Genomic DNA, 25,093 nt, shown 5'->3' on the forward strand with positions numbered 1-25,093 from the left:
TGTCTTGTCTTATCCTTTTAAGGAGGTTTTGTCATTTGTCACCAGTCTGTGTGGGTTTAGGCGTTTTTATGATATAGTTTGTATTTGTCACACACCCACTTTGTTGCATGATTGATCCCCCATTCGTTCAGGAAACACAGCTTCAGTTGGTAAATATTGCCATCTTGTGGTGAAAGAAAGACCTTTTTAAAACGTGTCTAAAGATTCATCCCTGTATCTGGTTTTCAGTTTGAAAAAGTGAAAGTAAAATGTATTACATTCCGTGAACTCTGCTTGAGTAACAAGAATATGATTTGTACCTTTCTGCACGCCTTTCACAGCGCAAGAGGAAGTATCTCAAATGGTTCACAACACAGAGGAAGTTTAACAGACAGAACACATGGACATTCATTTGCTCAACAATATATTTTCAATAATACATGTTTTCTCTCTAGCATCAAGTGTTGAGCGACGGTGTGAATTGTGGAGAATGTAGTTTCTTAAAATGTGACTAAATATCCGAATGTGCCAAAGAAATAAAAACAATGATTCTTCTCTTTTTTGGTGGCAAATGTTCCTCCTTTAATACATTTCTAACCACTTTTTGACATACAGTTATAGTGTGTGGGTGACACTCAACTCATGGCTCCACCCCCACCCATGGGCCCCATGTGACCCAGCGTCAGGGTGAGGCTCTGGGTGCACTTGTTTCCGAGGGTTCGACGACGACACAGGAGCAGGAGGCCAAGGCCCGAACGGAGTGTTTCTGGAGCAATGGACTACCAACAGAAACTGGCTGAAAAACTCACCATCCTCAATGAGAGAGGGAATGGGGTGTTAATACGCATGAACTACATTAAGAAGGTGAGGGAGAATAGGAAGATTTATAGAGGCAAGTTGTCTGTGTAACAGAAATAAGGAACTTGACTTTCGACTCATAAACTTACGCCTTGATAGTTTTCTCAAAATATGTTCCTGCGGACAGTTCTTACACTATACAAAGAGTTAACAGTATATGCTTTTTTTTTACTACTTAGGAACAGATTGAAATTGAATCATATTCAGAATGTTTGCACTCATTTCTAATGTGAGATTCCATAGAACTGTTGAAAGAGGAGGAGAGCTGGATCTACATTTGTGTCTACAATACAAATAATAATGATTCTATCAAGCCAAACATGTAAAAGTAATTTATCCGTAATGCACAGAAGTACTACAGAGTCTTATAAGAATGTGAATTACCAGTTATAACCCGGTAATGCACAGTTTCTCAAAATAAAGAAACTCTCCAGGAGCTGTGGCTTAAACTGCTGTGATGAAACGATGTTAGATAATTGTAACAGCTGTGTACTTAGTTTAATAGGCAGCACTGTCTTCCAAACGCAACAGAGTTTATGTTCTCCAAAGAGGAAGTGCAAACAGGAAGTCAGTCTGAGTTGTCAGTCACCTCAAAGTTCAGTTATTCTAAACTGAATGCTGTGAAACTCACACATCAGATTATATGCAAAGAGACCAGTGAAATATTATGAAGAAATCGGAAAATATAATTAAGAAACCATTTTTATTGTCATATACATATACACGAAAATTTGACCTCTGCATTTGACCCATCCCTCTATATAGGGAGCAGTGGGCTGCCAATGATAGGCGGCTGGGGGTTCAGTGTATTGCTCAGGGACACTACGACACGTCCCAGTCGAGGATCAAACCGTTGACTCTGCGGTTACCAGACAACCCTCTTAACCCAGTGAGCCACGGTCGCCCCAAACCAATGTATAATGTGTTTCTGGACGTGACATGCAGGGAGTGACACATGCACACACACTCACACGTCCCCTTTCGGTAACCCCATTTCAGCATGTGTATGTATCTACTGTGTGACTGCATTCACCAGGAGGAGAAGTGGAAGAGCAGTTTTATTTTGAGCCCAGTGAAGATGTCCTGAGCATGCATGCATTTTCTATTCCAGCACTCAGACTTCACTCTTGGGAACTGCTACACACTCTTCTACTGTCAGCTTCCTAACAGCCCCACAGGGGCAGTTCAGTATTCACTATTCTGCTCAGAGTCACCTTGAGGACTGTTGTTGAGGGAGATGGGGAGAGCCTTATTACCCGCTCTGTCCACAATCTTCACAGCTAGTCTGTTGATTCCTCTTCTGACAAGCTAGCTTCTCTAACCAGTGGCTGGATGCCACTCAAAATGTAAAAAATCCTGTCAAGAGAGCCCACAGAGCATGATGGCAGGGCATGAAAACTTTATTTAACTGCCAGAACCTTCCGAGTGAAATATAAAGAAAGTCTGGCCGAGCATTACAGTGTGGCGTTCGAACCGATCACATCCTCACATCTTTATATTTTCCTAACCTCTGTTACAGACCTGTGCAGACCCTAAGTTGCGGCCATCCCTCCTGACCGATAAAGCCATGGAGCCTGCCATCAAATACATCAACAAGAAGTTCCCCAACATTGACTTCAGGGGAAACATTGTAAGTTTGACTGCAGCCTTTCTCTCCTGCTCGCCTTCTATAGAAAGGACAAGCTTGTACTTATTTTTCATATTTTGTTTTGTTGTGATGATGAAATTATTATTTAGGGATCTTGTCACTAAAAAAAGGTTTGTTTGTTTGTTCGCAGTAAACAAATAATTATTGTGTGATCCACTGAAAACATTATGACATGTTTAACAGTTATTCTCTTCATCATCACAAAACCTCTGATCTCCAAAAAAAACCAAACGTCTTATTATGAAATTGTAAAACAACTGACTTGCGAAAACAAAGCGTTGATGATCAGCGTTACCCATGCAAGTCATCTCGGGCTATGGTATTATATTGCATGATATTGGCTCTATGAGTATATCTGTTATTGTGTCCATACTTTGTTTATATATGTGTTTCTTTAATGTAAACATTTGCTTGTGGCTGACGGTTTAATCAAGTAGGAAGTGAAGCAAATTAATCAAGTCACAGGAAGAGCGACTTCTACTTTTCAAACAATGTGACGCTTCATAATACCTGACCAGTCATGAAAAGTTCTCTCTTTTTTTTTTTTTAGCAAAATCTGACCGGTATCCAGAGACAGAAATCTGAAGTGTTGGCAGGTGCAGCAAGCTACTACGACTCTTTCCTGGATGTCATAGAGTTCAGGGTGATAATCTCTTTTTTTTCACATAACATGACAAAGAAATACACGACAATAGCAGAGGAAGAAACAGAAGCATAACATAACAACATAAAAACAATCAAAAATGAAAATAAATTTACATTATTCTTTCTCTTTTTTGGACAAATGTGGTAATAGAGGACAATGATGTGTTTGTCTTTCTTTCTCTCTACTTCCTTCTGCTATTTTGTTTTCCAGAATACATTTACATAGAGAGTGGTTTATTCTCATATAGGAACATATTTAATTGTATTCCAAATATCAAGGACAGTTGGCTCACTGTGGTTCGGTGCAGTTAGTTACACCTCCCTTGACATTTGCATATTTCTGTGATGGAGGTCACAGCCAGGCCAATGCATCATCTTTATTTGTGAGATTGAGAATAACTCAATCATGATGTTATAAAAATATGCAAATGTCTAATGATTATTAGGCTACAGGAATCTTTGAAAACGTGTTTAAGAAATCACTTTGGAGGCTTAACATCATTTCAATGTTCTTTTGTTCTAATCTAACCCTTCTCTGTTCTTCATTCAGGACCACGTCTATGAGTTGTTGAACACCATAGATGCCTGTCAGTGCTTCTTTGATATTGTAAGTATTTAAGATGTATTTATTCATAAGTCAGGGAAAACGTTTAATTTAAACCAAACATCTGCTGATTTCTGACAAGCTGTCGCTCTTTTTATTCATTCTGCTACGATGCTGTTTACTCCTTCCACCTACCTACATATTGCAGCTTACGTTTTCTCTTCTCACCGCCCACAGCCTCCTCCTGTTCAGTTTGTCAGGTTTTTTTATTATCACAATTAAAGTGGCACCCTTTTCCTTGTGCATTATGTATATTCTACTGTATAATTCAGCGAGCCGTGTCTCCTGTTATCTGATTTGCACAGCCGATGTTGGCACCTCGCAATGCTTTGATTTATTATTATTTTCCCTCAGCGCAGGACCTTTTCTTTAACCATTTGTCACAATCAATAGTGAAGTCTATTTGAACGAATTATTTTTATTTGACACCCTTAAAAGGATCTGTTATGTAATTTATTTTCTAACTGACAAATAATATTAAAGTAATATTTCACCCCAAATCTATCATAACATATCTAACCCTTTCCGCTTGAAAGGTGACCGTAGTTTGCTTAAAGAGGAAGAGTAGCGGCTGTGGTCATGAATTTGAATTCAGTCCGTCACAATGGAGATAGGTTTTCAGGTTGGGATAAAGTAACAAAAGATCTAAATCGTTTAAACTACTCCCTCAGCTTAATCCACTTCTGTCTGTAAGCCTGGTGTATTCAAAACACTCATATTTCTGCAAACACATTGCTAAATGAAGCTTGTTCAACCACTTTTCTCCATCAGTGGGGAAACTACAACCTTTTTACAGCCATTTGCAGGATGTGTGTTTTTTATATTCAAAGTATTTATTGTGATCTCTATTGATGTCTATGATGACAAATATTTTCCAACCAAAATTCTTTTTTTTTAAAACTATTTTAAACATATAGTTAATGAAAACCTCCATTCCTGATGTTCAATAACAATCTCTTTCTTTTAGGTCTCCACATTAGCTCCACTGTATCTACAGTTGACCAAACCTCAGTATTTGACGAGTTAGGAGTGAGAATGTGTAGACCAGTTAGACCAGTTTCAGTCATTTCAGAACCACTGTCTCCATTTTTTTATTATATTTCAGGCAATCAACTTTGACTTCACCAAGAACTACTTGGATCTGATCATCACATACACGTCTGTTATCATAACGCTCTCTCGCATCGATGATAAGAAGGCACTGGTGGGCATGTTCAACTGTGCCCATGAGATGACCAATGGGAGCAGGTGAGGAAACATGAAACTGCATATATGACGTACAACGTAATTTGATGGATGGATGTGTTGTGCAGTCATTCACCCTTAATGATCAAGATAGCGTCCAGTGATGTTGCATTTGCTACGTGCAGCTCTCTATCTCCAACAAACTGCAGGGAACTGTGTAATTCATGAAAACCAACACTTTTATTATCAGTAAGGTCCATGTAGGTAATGCTAGACTGACACAGTATTAGCAATGCTGTATCATTATATACTGTCCTACTTCTTTTCCTTCAAATTATGATTGATTGCATGCTGTAATGAATCCTGCAGTGACCCTGCCTACCCACGGCTCGGCCAGATGTTTGTGGAGTATGAACATCCTTGGAAGAAGCTAACTGAGGAGTTTGGCCCTCACACAAGGGTACAGTAAATTGTAAAGCTACGTCAACATGTTGATAATTTCCTTGAGATAAAACATAGGGGTTGGCGCAGTAAAGTAAACAAAACATTCCGTTTAATTCAACTTAGTACAACTATGAACGCATATTTAAACACATAACTTAAATGATGAATGATAAACACTCCTGTCTTGTCACAACACTGCACTTTAGTACTATACTATATCGCCACCCAAACATTGCACCATAATGATGATTGTTAAACACCTCATTCCTATTATTATTGATTTGTGGCTATAACAGCCTCCACGGGGATATGTTTCCATCCAGTCACAACAGAATAAGGGAGGACGGGCATTGATGTTGTGATGAGGTCTGACTCGCAGTCGGCACTTCAGTTCATCCCAGAGGTGTTAGATGAGGTTGAGGTCACGACTCTGTGTAAGCCCATCAAAGTAGTCAGTTATATGTGGATGCTGTATCTTGCAAGTGCTTTATCAACACAATACACATTTTACAATAATAATACAAATTATTCATCATTTCTATTTACTCTTTTAAAACACTGACACTTACATTGGTCTCTGAGGTGGAGCATTAAATATGCCTTTGTGCAAAAACATGTAAACCTCATCTTTTGAGCCTCCAGCTTGTTTTGTTTGCTATAATTTGCTGTGAAGTGCTGCTTTCTTTCTCTATCTCTGTCATTTTGCCTCTTTCTCTTTCTCTAACTTCCTCGTTCACTGTTTTCCTTCTCTGTCCATCTCCCAGTCTGTGACGGCGGCGTTGCTGTCTCTGAAGATGGTCTACCCACGCAGGAACCTGCCGGCAGAGCAGTGGCGGAGCGCCCAGCTCCTCAGCCTGCTGAGTGCTCCAGCTGCCATGCTGGACCCAGCCTGCTGTGACACTGTGAGTCCGCCCTCCCATCACCTCTCCTCCCTTATTCATCTCTGACAGAGGAAGGGAGCGAGAGGAAGAGGTGTAGTGTCTAGATTATGTTTTTTCCACGCACAGAAGGGAGAAAAGGTGTCACAGCTAAATTATGCAACAACATGAAATACATGTCCTCTTATTACAGCGCTTTCACTTAGAAAATGATTAATTTTATTGTCTTTTGACCTCTCTGTTCCTCCTCGAACTCTGTCATTATGACGGCTGTGGCCTCCTCATAGAGGAATCACTCGTCCTGTCGAGCAAGGGACCTCCAGGCAACAATTTCAAAAGATAAATATTTGAATGAAAAAGATGGCCCGCATTTAAAGTCTACAGAGAAAACTGATAGCTACAACATTTTTGTATTTCTTAAAGCATATTTAGGGAGGATGGTCAATATTTCCAGGAGTTTTTTCCAAAATCTATTGATGAGTGGGAACCAGAACAGAGTAACGATGAAGATTCTGATGGCTACCATGTAGTTTAACTGACAGGATTTTACTTTGTCAAACAGGCATCAGGCTTTGTACATGCTGTAGTGAATGTGTCTTCACTGGACGTTAATAACCTTGTTGTTCACCACAGATGGCGTGTGAATACCTGTCTATGGAGGCGATGGAGCGGTGGATCATTAGTATGTATACCTCATCCTATATGATAACGTCCTCCTTCTGTTCACTTTATACAAATATATAAACAGCACATTGCAGACACACTTACATCTTGCAGGTATTTGCGTGAGCGGAACACACAACAACAGTATTGATGGATTAGTATTACTGCTGAAAGAATTTAGCTTTGGACCATTGAGCTTCGGAGATATAACCAGTTAACTACGTCTCTATATTTGTCATGACAGGAGCACTGTGACATGCTAAACTGATTGTACCTTAAATGTTGCTGACTGTGCTCCTTGCAGTCGGTTTCATGTTGTGCCACAGCAGCCTGAATACAAACCAGGCCTCTCAGGAGCTGTGGAAGATGGCTCTACGTAGCGGCCTCTACCTCGTCCTAACCAGAGATGAACTACTCAACATACACAAGGTTTCCGAGGACCTCTTCGACAGCATCAAAGGGTACGTACGCTGCACTGCTACATTATGAGAAGTAATCCTACTTGATCAATACAAATTTAAAAAGCAATAAAGGTTAAATGAATGAATGAGAATTTCTCTATGCAAAAGTTTTGTGGCATTTTAACATATCAAAGGCAATTGTTGAAAAGTTTTAAAAGTACGTATATTTCCCTAAAATCAAATGCATGCAGCTGAAAATAAAGAGTATGGCAATAAATAATCTTTAATTATCCTTAAACAATTTAAAAAATCACAAACAACACATATAGTCAGTAGTAAGTAGTATGTAATACCCTTAGTGCCTTTATATTTGGAGAGGAAGACAATGGATTACTGTGTAGACAAACGGTTAAAGAGAAAAGTTGATGACGTTGATATAATCTACTATAAACTAGATATCATAGTATAGTTGTTACTAAATTACATTGTAAGACTTATTTGTATTTAGAGTTTCAGAAGAAATTGCTTCCACTGCTAAATGAATACGTGCCAAGACAAAGATGACACATATTAGAAAAAGGTCAATATTGCCTGACCACATGGAATTATATATTTTTACATTGTAAATTATAGCTTCTCATCAAATTTGTTTATTTTTTCTTCTATCAGATATAACAAGCGAGTTGCAGACATCAAGGAATGCCGTGAGCATGTTTTACTCAACTGGTAAGACTTTCAGGAAACTAAACTTTTGTCATTAATATTCATTGATGAGTATTTTCTTTGAAATGAGCCGTGGGAACCAAATGTCTCCGACCATTTCCTGTGTTATTACCAGTGGAGCTATGCACAGAGAGAGGAGGCAGTTTCTGAGAGGAGCAATGATGGAATTATTTAAAGTTCTGGATGATGAACCTGGACTTCTGGGACCAAAGGTACAAGGGGACACTAACGAGCATAACAGCTACACTCGAGGAATTTAAATTAGTTCATTACTGCAAGTTAGAAGTCAAAAATGAAATTCTGGACTGATGAAAAACAGTATCTTTGATCCAGCCTCTCTGGAGAATATATGGACAGGGGGAGGGGATTCTTTTGAATGAGCCTGCGTTTCACAGTAATCATGTCTTCACTGATCTGAGACTCTTTGCTAACATTCCTATTTCTTCTCTGTCCTGTGTGCCAATCAAATCCCCAAGGCCTTGTATGTCTTCATGGCTCTGTCATTTTCCCGTGACGAGGTCCTGTGGCTCGTCAGACACTCTGAGAATATGCCAAAGATAAAGACAGCCGAGGACTACATTGACAAGTAGGTCATTGGTGCAGAGGATGTAAACCACTGTGGAGGTCACTCTGTGTCATTTTAGTGTGCAGAAATCTGGCAGCTAGCAGGTTCTCCCCGCTGCAACTTGAGATGTCTCTCCACAGTGCAGCAATGTCAGTTTATAATAGTGCAGTCGTCCTAAAGTGTGCGCATGAGATTTTACAGTGGCTTTTTTGTACACATTTTAATTATGAAATGTAGTAAAAAATGAATATGTTTTGTGTTAATTTGCTTTTTTTTTTTTCCAGTCAGATGGCTGAGCTGCTCTTCCACATGGAGAAGTTAAGAGGTCTGATGACAAAGTACAGCCATGTGGTTCAACGCTACCACGTCCAGTACCTGGCACAGTTCGATGCTTTGGTTCTCAATGACACCATACAGGTACCTGTAGATATACATGTGAAATACAGTAAAAGGGGCAGTATAGAATTCTGTGCATTTTTCTTTTGTTAACTGAGGGGCAGGCAGTGTCAGAAAGGGGAAAGCCATCAAGGTTTTTATTACTGAATGCATCCCTTATTCTCCTTCTACAGCATGAATTAAGGGAACTTTTTCTCCTCTGCAGAACATGTATGTGTGTCCAGAAGAGGAGTCCGTGCTGATGACTTCATTCGTCTCAACCCTCTCTGCTTTGTCCGTCAAACAAGGTAATCACAAAAACATACTGCTGATTATTGCAGCTTGTGTACACTCAATATTGTTCTCTGCATTAAATGCAACATAAAACGTTACATTTCAATAATGATTCAATTTTACTCTGCAGTGGAAAAAAAAGAGGAGTTTGATTTCAGAGCACTTAGATTAGACTGGTTGAGATTGCAGGTAAGTAGGTTTGTTGCAACATATCAAATATTGCACAGTATTCACTCTAAAACATGGTGAATGCCACCCTTATCTCATTGTCTTCTGTTTTAGGCCTACACAAGTGTGAACAAGGCCCCTCTTCCACTAAAGGAATACCCCGACTTAGCAAAGGTGATGAACTTGATTCAGTTTCACACCAGGATGGTGGACAGTTTGGAAGAACTTCTGCAGGACACATCTGAGGTGTCCATGCTCGGGTCAGTCTCTTCTCTTCTCTTCTCTTCTCTTCTCTTCTCTTCTCTTCTCTTCTCTTCTCTTCAAGACTAAATACTTTAATGTCCTAACTGTTTATTATCTTGTTTGTTTAACAGTTACTACCCGCGCGTCTTTGAGAAGATGTTTTGCCAGAGCAGTGAGGAGATGACCATGAAGCGTTACCTCATGGCTTTCCCGCTCGTCTGTTCTCACTTCAGCCAGTGTGGACATCCTCTCTGCCCAGAGGAGGTCAGTGTTGAGTCATTTGCTTACCAAGCTATTACATAAGCATCATCTAAGAAGCATTGAAGACGCACGTTGGTTACACTCTGCATTAAGTTCGATTTCTATCACTTTATAACACACCTCACCAGCTGCATCATCACAGCAATGTGTGTGTGTGTGTGTGTGTGTGTATGTTGCCTTCGTATATATGCCTGTCCTCTGTCATTGAACATACAGTATGTGCACACTCACATATACTGCACTTGTTTGTGTTTCTAGACAGAGGCAATGGAGAAGAAGATTCTGCGCCTGTGTGTGACCTTCCTGGAGCAGATAGCCAAGCAGACCAGCAGTGTTGTGTTAGAGATATGTGCTGAGCAGTGCAACCTCAATGACCAGGTGAAGTCTATTTCAGGTTTAATATACATATATATATATATATATATATATATATATATATATATATATATATATATACGTACATATACAGTATATATAATATATATATATATGTATATATATATATATATATATATATATTAGTGCAGATGCGGTAAGTATGGAAAGTATGACAAAAGTGTTTACTTTTTGACTGAGTGCATTCAATATTAATGCAAAACTCCCATGTTTGTCTTTGAGCATGTTTCCCAATATTTGCTTGGCTGAATTCTTCCTCTTTCTGTCTCCTTTCCTTCCCCCTTCCTTCTCTCCTTCCCTGCATCCATCTCTATCCACTTGATAACCCCTTAGCTGCAGCCCAAGAACTGTGCCGAGGCCATCAGCGCAGCTCGCTATAGAAAACAAAAGAAGCCGGTGCCAAAGAAGGGAGAGATCCAGAAAGAGAAACCAGGCGCCGAAAGCCTGAGGAAAGACCGGGCCGTTGTTACCAAGTCAGCTTTCCTTTTTGTTCCCCCACTTTTCTACTTATGTCTCTCTCTCTCTGTCTGATCCTTTAATCATTGTACTCAATTGGGAGACGTTTTGGAAAAGTGAGTGTAATTGATACGTCCTTGATTTCTGGAGACATGCAGAATTATCAACGCTTGTTCCAGTCAACTTGATCCAGTCCATTTAAAAAAAACAAAAAACAATTGACACTGTACAGTTTTGCCAAGGTTGAAGTAGGTTAATGCAGTTCATGTTAGTAGAAATGTTTCAATATTGGCTGACATTTCCAAATGATTTCCTTCACCCCATGACGCATTTCTTTCCTGAAGTTATCAGGAGGACAAGATTAAAATGCTCTCACCGATGAGGCATTATTTGTCCTGAACTTTATTACCCTTCTAGTTGAACCAGTCAAGGTTGATGGGGTACTGAATCAAGCTATTCAAAATTAAGAAACAAAACCTCTCAGCATTGTTTTGATCATATTCTCTATGTAGCTCCAGTAAGAAAACTCACAAATTTAGATAAAAGAATTGTAATTCTGTCTCTCTCCCTCCTCTCAGTTTTCCTCCTCACTGCATCAGTTCGGAGATGTTTTACAATTCTCTAACGGGTTTATTACCTTATTTGTCTGAGAAAAGCACATCCATACTACAGTCATTGTCAAAACATTTGTCTTAAAGCATGTATCCTCTCTTTTCTCTCTCTCTTTCTCCCACATCTCCTAGTATGGACAAGATGCATCTGATGCTGACAGAGCTCTGCTCCTCCTACAGCCTCTGCAGTGACTTTATTGTCTTCGAACACATCGTCGTTCCCACAGAGTTCCTCATTTCCCACCTGGAGACACGCCTCTCTGAGTATGAGTGGGGATGGGGGCATTATTATATTTGTCTGAAAAAATGTGGATGATGTGATGATTCCTGAAGTCTCTGAGGCGATGTTTGCCTAAAAAAAAATCTTCCCCTATCTCATGTGCAGCAGAGGGATTTGGATTTTTTTGTGGATGTCACAGCAATTACTGTCAGAAATATGCTAATAACTAACACGTTGCTCAGTAGGCTGACCTCCATCTTGGACAGGGGCTGTCGGAAATGTTAAACACTATTGACCAAGATGTGACAGAGCACTGGGAGAATTCAAAAGCATCTCAAGCTGCAATTTTTTCCAAATTGTCACTCACTGATTTACACAGTTTTTATTTCCTCCTGACAATTAGGGAATCATTTGGAGCTTGTCTCTTTAGAAATGTCTCCTCCATCACTACAATGAACACTGATTTTCTATCTGATTCCTCCATGTCAGGCTGTGCTGCACCTACTTAAAAACCTGAGAAGAGATCCATCCCTTGCTCTGTGTCATTTCTGTGCTAATTTATTTAGATTAGGGATTGGTACCAGGGCAACCTAATGTTTCTGTGTATATGCTCTGCTTAGTCTCCCTGTCTTAGCTGATGATTATCTCCCCTGTCACCCTAAAATTAGCGTCCTTTAGTAGCAGCATGCTCGCAGTGATTGGTCTGTCCATGGCCAAAATTGTACAGACTAGTCAGGGAGAGAAAGAGAGGGGATTAATGGCCCGGAAATAAAATAAATAAAATTGAAGCCCTGGAGCAGTGAATGTGCTGACCTAATGAGAGTATAGTACCATGCCACCATGGCTCGTTTAACCCGTCTTGAGGTCCCTTCTGTCCGCCCTCAGCCCACTCCTGGTTATAAGTGACGTTGGTTAAACATGTTTCTCCAGAATCATCGTGAGAATGGCCAATTACAACCAGACCACCGAGGAGATAGCCCGTCCCTCAGACCTCCTGGCGGGGTTAAGAGCCTATACAGCCAGCCTGCACACCCTCTCCAGCTACATCAATGTGGACATCACCCGGCTGGTGAAGAACATCCTGCTGCAGCAAACACACCCACTGGACTCACGTGGAGGGCAGACTATTACGACCATCTACACAAAATGGTGTGTGCAATACATATATGTGTATCAACTCTATGCTGCATGCGCGTGTCCATTTAAAACGCAGAGCTAGCACACGCAAGCATATCCTCTTGACTGCTTTGTTTCCTGTCTTCTATGTCCCTCACTTTCACTCTTAAATTCAAACATCTGTTGAGTAAAGACACAACGGAGCTTTTGTTATGTTTGATTTTTCTGCACCTCAGGTTCCTGGAGAGTCTCTTGCGTCAGGCCAGCAACTCCCTCATCGTTCACTGTCCCACGATGCACTGCTTCGTCAACCAGGCTACTGACAACGAACCAAGTTTCAGAGCGGAGGAGTTTTCAGATATATCAGGTCGGGCCCCAGCACTTAATCATTGCATATTTTGTACTATCACCATTGTCTTTTCACAACGAAGGTGATAAAGGTAATGGGAGACAAATAATACACAGCTTAGTATGAAGGTTATATAGCTGTATTCACTGACTTTCATTGTATGATACAGTGTAGGAAATGTAATTCAGATGACAGTCATCAGTGACATGCAGAGCTTAGCATCCACAGCAACAAATCTAACTTTTGGAGGTTTTTATGAAGTTTTCCATGATGTACACTACATTCACGTGCTAGAATTTTTGTCTTGTGGGTGTAATATGAGAAAGGTTTATAAACATATTCTTTTCTCTGACAATGTTTGCCTGACAAGCGCAAAAATGCCTCAAAAAGACAGATTTTGCTGTCTTTTTAATGTTCACGGGTCCACAGATCCAAGACATGACTCACTCTTTTCAAAAATGTCCGATGTCATTCACTCTTGACACCACATTCAGAGGGGGTGTTATTGCTCAAGAGGATGTGGAGCTTGTTATTGTAGTGGTGTGTTGTGTTTTTCTTCATACTGCCTGACATGCAGTTTATTCTGACACTGCCTGATGAATGTAAAGTTCAGTATTGCTTATTATCTCCCCCGCTCTTTCGTCCTTGCATCATAACTATTCCAGCATCACTTGTGTCTCCACCACCCAGCCTCCTGTTCTGCCTACACGCTGCCTTGTTAGAGCAGTGGACCTCTGGCTGTTTTAATATCTACTCCACAACAGACCTTGGCTCATGCAAACATAATAGAGATGCATACATAAGGCATGCGCACACACAGTACTTTGGAGACCACTGAACTTCAATAGACGCTCGCACACAATGTCATCATCGTCGTCTATATTTACTCCATAGTGAGGTATCTGCGTGCCTCTCACTGACTCATTTGCCAATCCATTAACCACCTCCAATTTTAACCACACACATCCTTATCCATCCATATTTAGGCAGAGATGTTGAGCTGAGTGAAAGGTCTAAAAGCTGCAGTTGTCTCTCTCTCATTGATTCCGCTACACTCAAAAATCGAACCTTTCATATTTTCTAGAGCTTATTTTCAAAAGCTTTGTATTAGACTCACGTGAAAAAAAAGTCACTTGAAGCAAACAAAACATCTCCACTTGAGCCTGTTTGTTTTGTGCATTTTTGTAAAAACGTAAATTTAAGCTTCTGTTGATCACTCATCTCCCTCCAATCATAACCCATAAATTATTCATATCATCTTCTGAGCAGAGTTACAGGCCCTGGCGGAGCTAATTGGTCCATACGGCTTGAAGTTTCTGAGTGAAAACCTGATGTGGCACATCACCTCGCAAGTCAGTGAGCTGAAGGTACAGTATGATGCAATGGGCTTGTTTCAAGGATGTAGATCAGTGGCCCGCTGAATAAGCTGGGTAACTTTGATATGAGTATTACTGGTCTGTAGCAGGGAGACAATACTGCTCTACTAAGGTAGAGCAGTGACATCAGAAGCAGTGTAGCTGAGACTAAAGAAAACTATTTATTTTTTTACCCCCAAAAAGGAACTGCCACTGACTCTACATAATACCTAAAATATGCAGATAGGCTACTGCACTCTTCCCTTGGATAGACTGTAAGAGAAAATGCATTATCTACCAAAAAATGTGTTCTTTAAGCTTTCATGTCCATTCTAAGAGAATACATTTAATTTACAATCCATAGCTAATAGGAATTAAAAGAGTTTCAGTTTTGATGTTTTCGTCTGTCCATCTGCTACTGATGTTAACATTAAAATCAATATAATAAAGTCTGGAAAGATTGTTGTGCTTCAAAGCTACCTTTATCCTGTCAAACCTGCGTATCTCTGTTAAATCAGTTGCTCCTGTGCTGTGTCAGGCTCCACACTTTGACACTTAAGATTGAAGTGAGGAGCTCTGAACTTGCTGAGAGACAGATCTGTCACAGCCATGACCTCTCTCCTACACATCTCCCTCCTGAAGGTGGTTTTATCACTTATCTCACTTCCTTCTCTTCTGTCAGAAACTGGTGATTGAGAATATGGACGTCCTGGTACAGATGAGGAACAACTTTGATAAGCCTGGGGAAATGGCCAATCTTAAGAAGAGGCTGTCAGGTGAGAAGTTGAGATAGGAACGCGAGAGGTGATAAGAGATGTGAAGGAAGAGGTAAAGGGTTAAAAAGGAAAGGAATGAATAAAAGGTATAGGGGTTTTGAAGGCAGACAGGAGGAGATCCGGTGGTGCACAAAGTACAAAGTGAAGACAGAGACAGAGAAAGAAGGAACGAGAACATGAAGCGAAAGAGGAGTCCTAACGTTGAATCACTCTAACTCCTTATTATTTCTATACTGACTGACATACACATGAATATCTTTGGCAGACCAGCGGCCCTTTGTACATCACTTATTCAGGCTAACATGATAGAAGTGGGAACTACCATCAGCACTTTCAGGCGCCAATGGTGCAAGACAAACAAAGGGACTAAATAAGGTAGAAGAAAGGAAGAAATGGACTCTTCTCAGTGTCTTTATATCAAACCTCTGAAAATCCTTTCTGATGCTATCAGCCAGGAGAGAAAAGCCCATTGAATTTACACAGAGGGAAAGTACTCACTAATCATCTTCTTACATCTTTGTATTACATCATTACAATGTTTTAGGAAGCTGAGAAAGGTAGAGCAGGAAGCTATTGTGAATAATTTGATAAAAATAAACATAAATAAATTATTATTTATGTTTATTTTTTCCTTCTGTACCTATAATCACAAAATTCAGCAGTACTTAAGAGCTCAAATTTTTTTCTGGATCTCCTTTACAAAGCTAATATAAGACAAATTATATAATCGTGTAGATTGGTCACATTTTCTAGAGCGGCACTTTTGTTTTCTTAGAGCCCAGAAATGAATTCAAGTGCAAATAACCAGGTTTGCTGTCCGACACTCTTCACACATTCACCCACAGTGTCTCTGCTTTACTGCTTCATACAGCAGCAAACCTCTGATCTGTTTTGTATGCACCTCTTTAGGTGGCGAGAACGTACTGAAGAGGATGACCATCATCGGGGTGATCCTGTCCTTCAGATTGATGGCACAGGACGGTCTGAAAGATGTAAGATAATATAAAACTCTTAGATTGCAAAAACAGTTTTTTATAGAGTGTAGGTACAATTGACAAGAAGATCTTTTAAAATTTAGAGTAAAAGTTCATTCTTGACCTTGGGAATAGTGGTTTGACAATTTCTTTTTTTTTAAGTCTCAAGTTTCACTCACTAGCTTTTCCGGAGCTTTAAACTGCATCTCAAAGTCTTCATCAGTAGTTGGAGTTATCTCAATTTTTTTATACAAGTTTTATGTTTTTCTGTCGACCACATGTTGTCATGTGATTGAAGTTCCATAACATGTGATGAGAAATGAGCAAACTCTGCAATGTGCAGTTGAAAGCTCTGTGGAAAAAAAGTAAGTGGATCTTGAGTAATCTTTTTTTATTCGTATTTTTAAGTCAAATACAGGTTTACTCTATTTGAATAAAGGAATAACAGTTTAAAAACAGGGGATTTATGGTTCCATGCACTGCATCTCTTATAATATAAAGCTGGAAGAAAACTGCCCTTGACTTAGTAGCTTCAGTATATGAAGGTCTTTACTTGATCATGTATGATCTCAGTAGTATTGTGTCATATAATCCTGTAATCTAGATCCTGAATAAGCATTGTCCAAACCTGATCAGGCCCATCGATTGCCTGATGGACTTCATCTCTCCTGAAGCTGACATCAAGGTAAAAGACAGCTTGTATACCACTTAATGGCAGCTACACTGGAAAAACAGCAACAGTATGTTAAGATCCCACAGAGCACTCTAAGTGCAAAAATCAAGGTTTCACTTTGCATGAATCATCCCATTACAGTTTATCAACGGTATGTTGACAGTTTGCTTTCACAGGGTCGACTTATGGTGGGAGAATCTATGTTGAAGACATATTGTTATATTTGCATTCATCTAAACATATTTACATTTCAGACATTGGGGGATTGACTGATTTCCATCTTGGGTTAATATTACAGAATATACTAACAGAAAGTGTGCAACAGTATTCTCTAGTTGCCTACCAACCAAATTAAATTCCTTATCTCCCTCTGGAGCTATCTGTGTGACTGTGACTCATGAACTCCGCCTCCCTTACTTACGTCTAGCCTCTGACTGAGGCATGACAGCCGTGCCACAGCCGCGGCCAGGATAACCCCAAAGACGTCAGCAGCCCCCTCATGCCTCCGTGAGAGAGACTCTGATCGCTGCTGTAGCTCTGCAGTCGAAACCACATCAGTGGAAACATTCTGCCCAGACAGGCCAATCATGCATGCAACCAGAAATAGGGCAATATCAAAACCTCTGTGTCATTACAAAAGCACCCACTGCTGATATAGTGTCATTGCATGTCCAGTATGTCACTTCTGTGGCTGCTACATAAAATACAAAGTGCACACCAGCATAATGGCTTTTTTTGTGGTGTTTATCAGCAACTAAATGCAACTAAATTAGGAAAGTTTAAATGGTGTAAAAATCTAAATTGCACTTTCGGCAGAAGCTTTAAACTGACTATTTTAGCTCTACTTCAATTAATGCTTTATGGCCTTACAGGTGACTCTAAGCATTTTTGAGCTGGCTTCAGCTGCAGGGTTGACGTGTGATATCGATCCCGCCCTTGTCGCAGCTATCAGCAATATGCAGACAGGTAACACTAAAACTACCAGTGGCACTTCTGCAAACAGCTTGATCTAATGGCTTAGTCATCTGTAATAAAGAGCGTTCTTTCATTTCTTAATGTTTTCTGTGAAAAACCTGCAGATAACACGTCAATTGATGAGGAGTACAAGCTGTCCTGTTTGCTGCTGGTCTACGTCGGCGTATCCCTGCCTACACTGGCGCTGGACCCCAACTCTTTCTACAGCCGAGAGCATGGAGGTGCATATCAATCCATTTATTTTCAGCTGCTACAAACTGCTTGCCAGATCTCAACCAAATACTAATCGTTACTACTTCCAGCCATTACTTACCAGCCGCTGATAGAGTATAAAAAGGTTATCCACCCTCAAAACATTAGGCTTAATAGCATCGCTGTGCATCATACTTTCCACATGGTCCTCAGCAAACTATGTTGATTAATGAGAAACACGTTTCTTTTGAGAAACTTTTGTTTACAGATAAGTTCAGCTGACGCGCATCGATACAGTTACTCTTGGCATGTGGCCCTGCTTACCCTAAGCGCTTGGCTCAGAGCCTGGGCAGCAACATTAAGAGCAGCAAATAGCCGAGATTTCTATCAGAGCACAGGGTGGCGTTTGTCTCCGATTATTTTCTTTGTGTCTATTTTCCATTGGTGTGTTGGAAATAGATGTAGCCTGTGAGCCAGAGGAAGTACGCTCAGTATTCTTCCTCTTAAGTGTTGCGGATCATCGAGTTAATTTCGCTAATTGTCGGGCAATGAAAACATCTTCTCTGTGGCCAAGGTTACAGGACACGCTACTCTGTTCTTTCTATTTGTCAGTGCTGATCTCTTTTTATTTCATCAGGACACAACAACAACATCCACTGTTTAGCTACAGCCATAAACCAGCTGGCTGCTGCCATGTTCACTGTTCAGAACAAGAACATAGAGCAGCACCTCAAAGAGTTTCTCATGGTGAGTGGCAAACATTTTGTTTTTCTTTATACAGTAAATGTCTTACTTTTCAAATTAAAATCTCCTTATTTAAGATAAAACCGAGTGGAGCGTTGGTTATCCTGCATTTCATTTTAAAATAAAAAAAGGGTTTGATTTTATACAACTATTAAGACAGTGCTTCCTAGGTGTCACAACTAGGGGTTTCAATCGGAACCTTGGTAGTAAATCAGAAAATCTAAATTCTGCTACACTAAATTCTGTTTTATATTTCTGACTATTTTTTGCTTCAGACCTCTAAAAGAAGCCTCTGGAATGGGAATCACTTCAATTGAACAGTGATAGACCTGCAGCCTGTAATAAGGGTCTAAAGTAGACATAGATTTGTATTAAGGTCGAGGAGCACTGACTTCATAACGTGTTTCACAGAAAAGGCAGATGGTCATGCCATGGTGCAACGAATCTTAGAAAAGCCCTAAATGTGACAGGAATATGGCGACAGGGATAATTGGTTTCTTGGGCACACTACACCACTGCTATGACAATATTTCAGTTTAAGAGCTTTCTCAAGACACTGCCAACCTTTGCCCCAGCTGAGGTTTAGGTCGAGTCCAACAGTGTTGAAACTTTCCAGTTGTCTCTTTTTTAACTTTGTGTTATTCCACAGCTGGCCTCCTCCACTCTGCTTCAGTTGGGACAAAACGTGGAAAGAATTGAGAGCAAAAACCGAGAGTCCATCTACCTGCTTCTACACAGGGTAGGTTTCACAGTAAAATCATGTATTTTTAAATTTACAATAAGACTTAAGTGGGTTTATAATTGACTAATGGGAAAACCTATGACCTTTCATTAACTTAGGTTTTTCTCTGTACAATAAGCCATCACACCTGCAGTGTTTTTTATAATGGACTTATTGTTTATCTTTAAAGCATTAATACATGAATGATAAACAAAAAAAAATACAAACAATTATTGCACCACTTTCTCCTGTTTGGGTAACGTTTACTTAAAACTACGGTTCCCAGCTGTTTTGAGAAATGGCTTAAAGGAAACTATATTTTTCCAGCCTAAAGATTTACATCTTCAATAGAAGTGAATAAGCAGACCGATTTTTGCCCTTTTCATGGGATTTGTTAACAATAATAATAATATGGAGTAACTCAAGATTTAACAATTTTAACACTAATTCCTTCAGATTGTGGAGGAGTCTCCATTCTTGAGCCAAGACATGCTGGAGCGCTGCTTCCCGTATGTCCTGCTCCGAAACGCCTACAGAGAGGTGTACAGGTCCTTCATCGTCACTCTGGGCTGAAGACTGTTAAATATTACTAATGTAACATTTATTTATCCAAGATACTATGTGCGTGCATGTTTTGTTTTCATTATCGTTAAGTCTCTTATTAATACAGATCTGTATGCTCCTACCTGCTTAATCATGGCCTTAGATATTTGTATATAGTGCTTCCTGCAAGACAGTGTTCCTTATGTACCCACATGACAAAAGATCCTGCCTCATTTTACAAACTCTAGACTCGCTTTTACGATGCTTATCTGTCAGGATTATTGTGTAGATTCACGACTGCTGTTGTATTACTAAAATCAGGTGTATTCTGTAACGTCCCTCTTGTATTTTACACATCAGTGCCATGACATAAAGAAAACACGTTTTAAGAATGTAATCACATTTATTTCGATTTAAATCATTGTATTAATAGTTGGTGTATAACATTCTTTCTTACACATTTTACACAAATAAAGATGATAACAATATACGTACGACTTGTTTTTTTTCTGATCTACTTCAAGTCTGTCCTCCAACCCAAATGTCCTCCCATCCTTCCTTTTTGGATGAGAGTCATTTTTCATGTACAATTTAAACAATGCACTCCGGTTTTGCAGAACCAAAAGTGGTTGTCTCTAAATTTAGACGGAACTTTAGTGATTTTATTTTGCAACCAGCACATTCACTATTTCCTTCCCGTTTCTTCTATCTCCTCCCTTCCCACCCTATTCTGAAGCTATATCCTTTTGGTTGCCACATTGGACATGTGGATGTTCACACCTGTTTGTATGCAGCTTGTGTGTGTATGTCCAAGGGGACATGTTCCCATCGCTTTTTCAGGATGGAGTGTCGTACCCCTGAACTTGAACAAACTAGAATTATCGCCTCATGGTCCGTCCAAAATGTCATGACTTCATCATATTATTTTATTAGGCAATTGTGTGAAATTGACATAATCAGCATTATGCATTCTTGAGTTATGGCCAGAAACATGTTTTGTGAGTTCACAGTGACTTTTGTCACTAAAAGAATCATCAGAAATGGCATTGCATAGGCATTTTATTGTTCATAATAATAAAGTGACATAATAATATTACATTCTTAATTATATTTTTTGAAGGGCATACTATGCTTTGTCATTTTTATAGCATTTGCGAGGTACTATATTCTACCATATTTTCATCAAAAGATATGACATACTACGTATATTACAACATTTATTGTGAAATATTATGATTTCTAAATGTTTGTGACATTGGTTTATGCCGTACTATATTATGCCATTTTTATGACATACTATATTATGACAATTTTGTAAAACACTATTTTTGTCATGATTTTGTAAATGACAGACAATATTATGAAATTAGTAATGACTTACTATACTATAATATTATTTTTGACATATTCCTGGCATACTATAATTTGGCTTTTTTATGACATATCATACTTTAAGATTATTTATGGGATACTATACTTGCTATCAAAGTATCAAGACAATATTTTGCTTCACTGGTGTTTCCTTATGCCTAATTCGTCCAGCATCGATGTCATCTTAGAGCTGACTGAGCTGCTTCGGATTGGCCTCGCTGTCATTCTCCAGCTGTTTCCTCCAGCACTTTTCTGGAGGATACACACACAATCATTACTTGAAAAAAATCTTAACATGCAACACAACTGACAGTTAAATTAAAAGTCAATGAATAAATACATTGTAGTAAGAGAGCCAAAAAGTCAAAAAATACCTGGCTTACTACTATTACCTACTACTAATACCTGGCTTAGTTGACCGTGTCTGTCTATTGATGTTGTTCTGGTGAATGACACTAACTCGTTGATGTCATTTGCTGTTTGTTTGAAGTCTGCTACTTGTCGCTTCCATGTGAATTTTTTATGATTTTTTTTTTTACTTTTTGTTTTTAGGTCTGTTAAGCCTGTGTGGTCCCCTTGGAAAAGAGATCTTAAATCCCAATTGGATAATCCTGGATAATTATTATCCTGGATAAATTAAAGTTAAATAAGTAAAATATCTTTCAACTCCACACTAACACTCACTAACCTTACCAACCTGCCACCAGTCTTGTTCATCAGCAAGAAACGTTATAAGGCTCTGCATGCAAATTAACAGTGGATCCTGTCCTTAGACCCTGAGGACAGTTAATGGTGGAAACTGGTCCTGAAATAAGTCTCTCTGCTGATTGTGTTGGTGACACAGAGCCTCTCCTGACACTTGGCATCATACACACACACACACATACTGTACACACACCGCAAAATACAGTATAAATACAACCGAGAGTGTAAACACAGAGCAGCATAGATTAACATAAACTACAGCACTATATACACACATTCAAACAGAGGACACATGCTGGATTTACAGTAACACATACAGGCACAAAGCTCATTCTGTGTTTCTGTAACACTTTCACACACACACCCACAAATTGTCTTCAGCAGCGTTCAGAGCCGAGGGTCATGACACCGACTTGCAATATACACAGAGCAGCTGATAGACATCTCAGTCTTGTGACAAGGCGGACCACACTGGAACGGTAAGACTGCCTTTATTGGTTTACTTTACTGTACACTTTACTAAAGTTTTCAGTCTGGCGTTGTTGTGGACCATAAAGTAGCAGAAGAGTTAGATTTGTTTATTCAGTGAATGGTGTCATGTACAGTGAGGTGTCACTGTGTTTTCTTTTGCAACATGTAGACTTGTGATGGTTCTCATCAATGATATGACAACTAAAATACAGTAATTAGGATGTTGTCTATTTTAAGACCAGTTCAATGTTTAATGAATTACAAACAAACTAAATAATTTACAGATTTTCTCCCGTAACGCTACTGATTTCACATTTCACGGTTTCTTCATGTTTAAGTTCAAATTTAAGATAGAAACCATATCGTCGGAATGGCAATGCTCAGATTGTAACATCCTCGCAATAATAATGCTTACTTGCTGTTCACAATACCTCTTACCTTCACTATCTTAGTTTTGCATGGTAACATAAGATTAGTTAATGAGCTCTAAATGCAAAGTTAGTTTTGCAAGAGTTTGGTCATGAATCAAACTATTGGACGAATTAAAAATTTGACCGAATGACAGACTTAGAGGGAAATTCAAGAGATCACCAAAGTTTCATGGCAAAGCACATCAATAGTGGTAGAGAAATGAGTTCTAACCAAACTGGTGGACTGACCGAGCGACATTGCAACGGAGTCACACTGCTAATGTGGCAAAAAACAAAAAATATATATACTGTATATATTAACATATCTTCAAAGAGACAATGTCCTTGTCACTCTGTGTGATCCATAAGACACACTGTCGATAGTGTTCAAGGACTATTTCTTTGGTGAAAAGTAGTTCCGATAAAATGATTTGCAGCATATTTTGTGGATTATTTAGAACAAGAGAAATACTGTTCCTTAAAGGAGAGATGTATGGTGAGGTAGCAGAATACTCTCTCGAACTAACATGGTTGACTTGGTATAAGGTTCATCCAAGAGAAACTTGATATAATAAGCCTTTGACCCTTTGACCATTGTATTCAGTCAAAAAACCCTTTGACTTGGGTAAAATCCCTTTGATTCCACTCTCCGTGCCCCTCAGTACCCTCAGTCTCTTGAACATCTAGTTCCCACGCAGAGACACATCACATTTAGATGATTTATGGTGCCACAGAGTCAGATTTCTCTCCCTGAAGTGTAGGCATAGTGAGTAATAATTGGCACATATCACTGAGTGGACAGACAGGTAGAGAGAGAGATCAGAGGGATCGTCATTATCAGAGGGAGACGGATGGAGAAAAAATAAATAAAACAGTTTAGGGTGTAAAGCAAGCGGCTGGCAAGCACACAAAGGGAAGACCGTATTGAGTTTTTAAAGGATTGTAAGTGACACTAGATTAATTACTCTTCTTAAATGTTGAATTGACATTACAGTTGGAATGCTGTGTAAGTCTATCGCAGGAGAATCATTCTTTGGCATTCTTGATTCTCTTTTTTTGCTACATTAAAACATGTTGGTGAAAGCAAAAAAGCTCAAAGTGACACAGGAGATGGAGAATCATATGTTGCGATGTTACTTCTCATCATTTTTGCAATATGTTGAGCCATGTCAAAGAGCATGGGAGCATGAGAGTCAGTCTGACCCAGCAGCCAAAGCAAGACAAGCAAGGAGGGAGGCGAACAGCAGGCAGGGGGTTTTCCCATGCAAGCCACGTTGTCGCACAGCTCTCACAATACTCTATAAATAAAGACCGGTAATGCATTTAGGACCTAGAACTATAAAAGTGTTTAGGGACGACGTTCATTGTCTCGTCTGATCTTGAAGGTTTGTGTGCTTTCCATTTTTGGTGTCTGGACAAAAACACGTTTGTTCTTTTTACTGCCCAGAAAACACTGAGTTTTGTTGTTGTGACATTTCCAATAAAAATGTTTTGACACCACTTATAAAGTAAATTGTTGATATGATCCTAATTATGATTTGAGGATCTGTGCTGTTGATTGAAGGTGCCACTGCTGGCTCTGTGGCTGCACTTTTTTTATTTTGTAAAAAAGGTCTCTGACACCATATTTATTTTCTTTTTGCAAGGTGAATTCTGCGAATCAACAACTAAAACAGATTAGTAAAAAAAAGAAGCAGTCAAAGCAGTCAAAGAAAATGCATTTAAATGTTTGGGTGGCTATTTCCTGTGCAGTGCAGTATCAAGCACAGCAGTTAACCTATCTAGCTGTTGTGGGTGGCTTTCGGGGACAAGCTTTGTTTATGTATTTTGGTTCGGGTAACTCTGGTGGGTTTCAGTGAAAGACTGTGTAGTTCCCTAATTTGCGGCTGCGGTGGAAAATTCTCATCGGGGATTTGAGTACACGCGGCTTGAAAGCCTCGCAGTCAACACTTCATCAGTGAGTGAGGTCAACTCACTCACACTTCACTCAACGTGTGTACACGTATACACAAACACTCACTCACTGACAAAGACGCAGTCTCCTCCCCCCCACACACACACACACACACTGACACAGTTTGGGCCTGCGTAACCAATCAGA

General features: G+C 39.5%; 1 protein-coding gene across 1 annotated transcript; it reads left to right on the top strand.

The window, feature by feature from the left end:
- Positions 1-689: 689 nt before the first annotated feature.
- Positions 690-20,523, top strand: nckap1l (NCK associated protein 1 like). The gene is made up of 31 exons (XM_031847532.1): positions 690-843; positions 2,357-2,467; positions 3,036-3,128; positions 3,681-3,737; positions 4,840-4,982; positions 5,289-5,379; positions 6,128-6,265; positions 6,875-6,923; positions 7,209-7,365; positions 7,975-8,031; positions 8,144-8,240; positions 8,505-8,614; positions 8,878-9,010; positions 9,195-9,276; positions 9,393-9,451; positions 9,545-9,690; positions 9,805-9,937; positions 10,193-10,312; positions 10,664-10,803; positions 11,530-11,661; positions 12,548-12,766; positions 12,970-13,100; positions 14,352-14,449; positions 15,120-15,213; positions 16,123-16,205; positions 16,792-16,872; positions 17,733-17,826; positions 17,940-18,056; positions 18,665-18,774; positions 19,421-19,510; positions 19,949-20,523. The coding sequence occupies exons 1-31, from the start codon at positions 754-756 to the stop codon at positions 20,063-20,065; spliced, it is 3,372 nt and encodes a 1,123-aa protein (XP_031703392.1). The 5' UTR covers positions 690-753; the 3' UTR covers positions 20,066-20,523.
- Positions 20,524-25,093: the final 4,570 nt, after the last annotated feature.

Source organism: Anarrhichthys ocellatus, unplaced genomic scaffold, assembly GCF_004355925.1.
Source record: "Anarrhichthys ocellatus isolate YVR2014 unplaced genomic scaffold, GSC_Weel_1.0 scaffold1, whole genome shotgun sequence".
NCBI classification, from domain to species: domain Eukaryota; kingdom Metazoa; phylum Chordata; class Actinopteri; order Perciformes; family Anarhichadidae; genus Anarrhichthys; species Anarrhichthys ocellatus.

Coding starts and splice junctions, on each gene's coding strand:
- nckap1l (XM_031847532.1), top strand. CDS start 754: ATGGACTACCAACAGAAACTGGCTGAAAAACTCACCATCCTCAATGAG. Junction 844..2,356: donor GCATGAACTACATTAAGAAG/GTGAGGGAGAAT, acceptor CCTCTGTTACAG/ACCTGTGCAGACCCTAAGTT. Junction 11,662..12,547: donor CTGGAGACACGCCTCTCTGA/GTATGAGTGGGG, acceptor ATGTTTCTCCAG/AATCATCGTGAGAATGGCCA.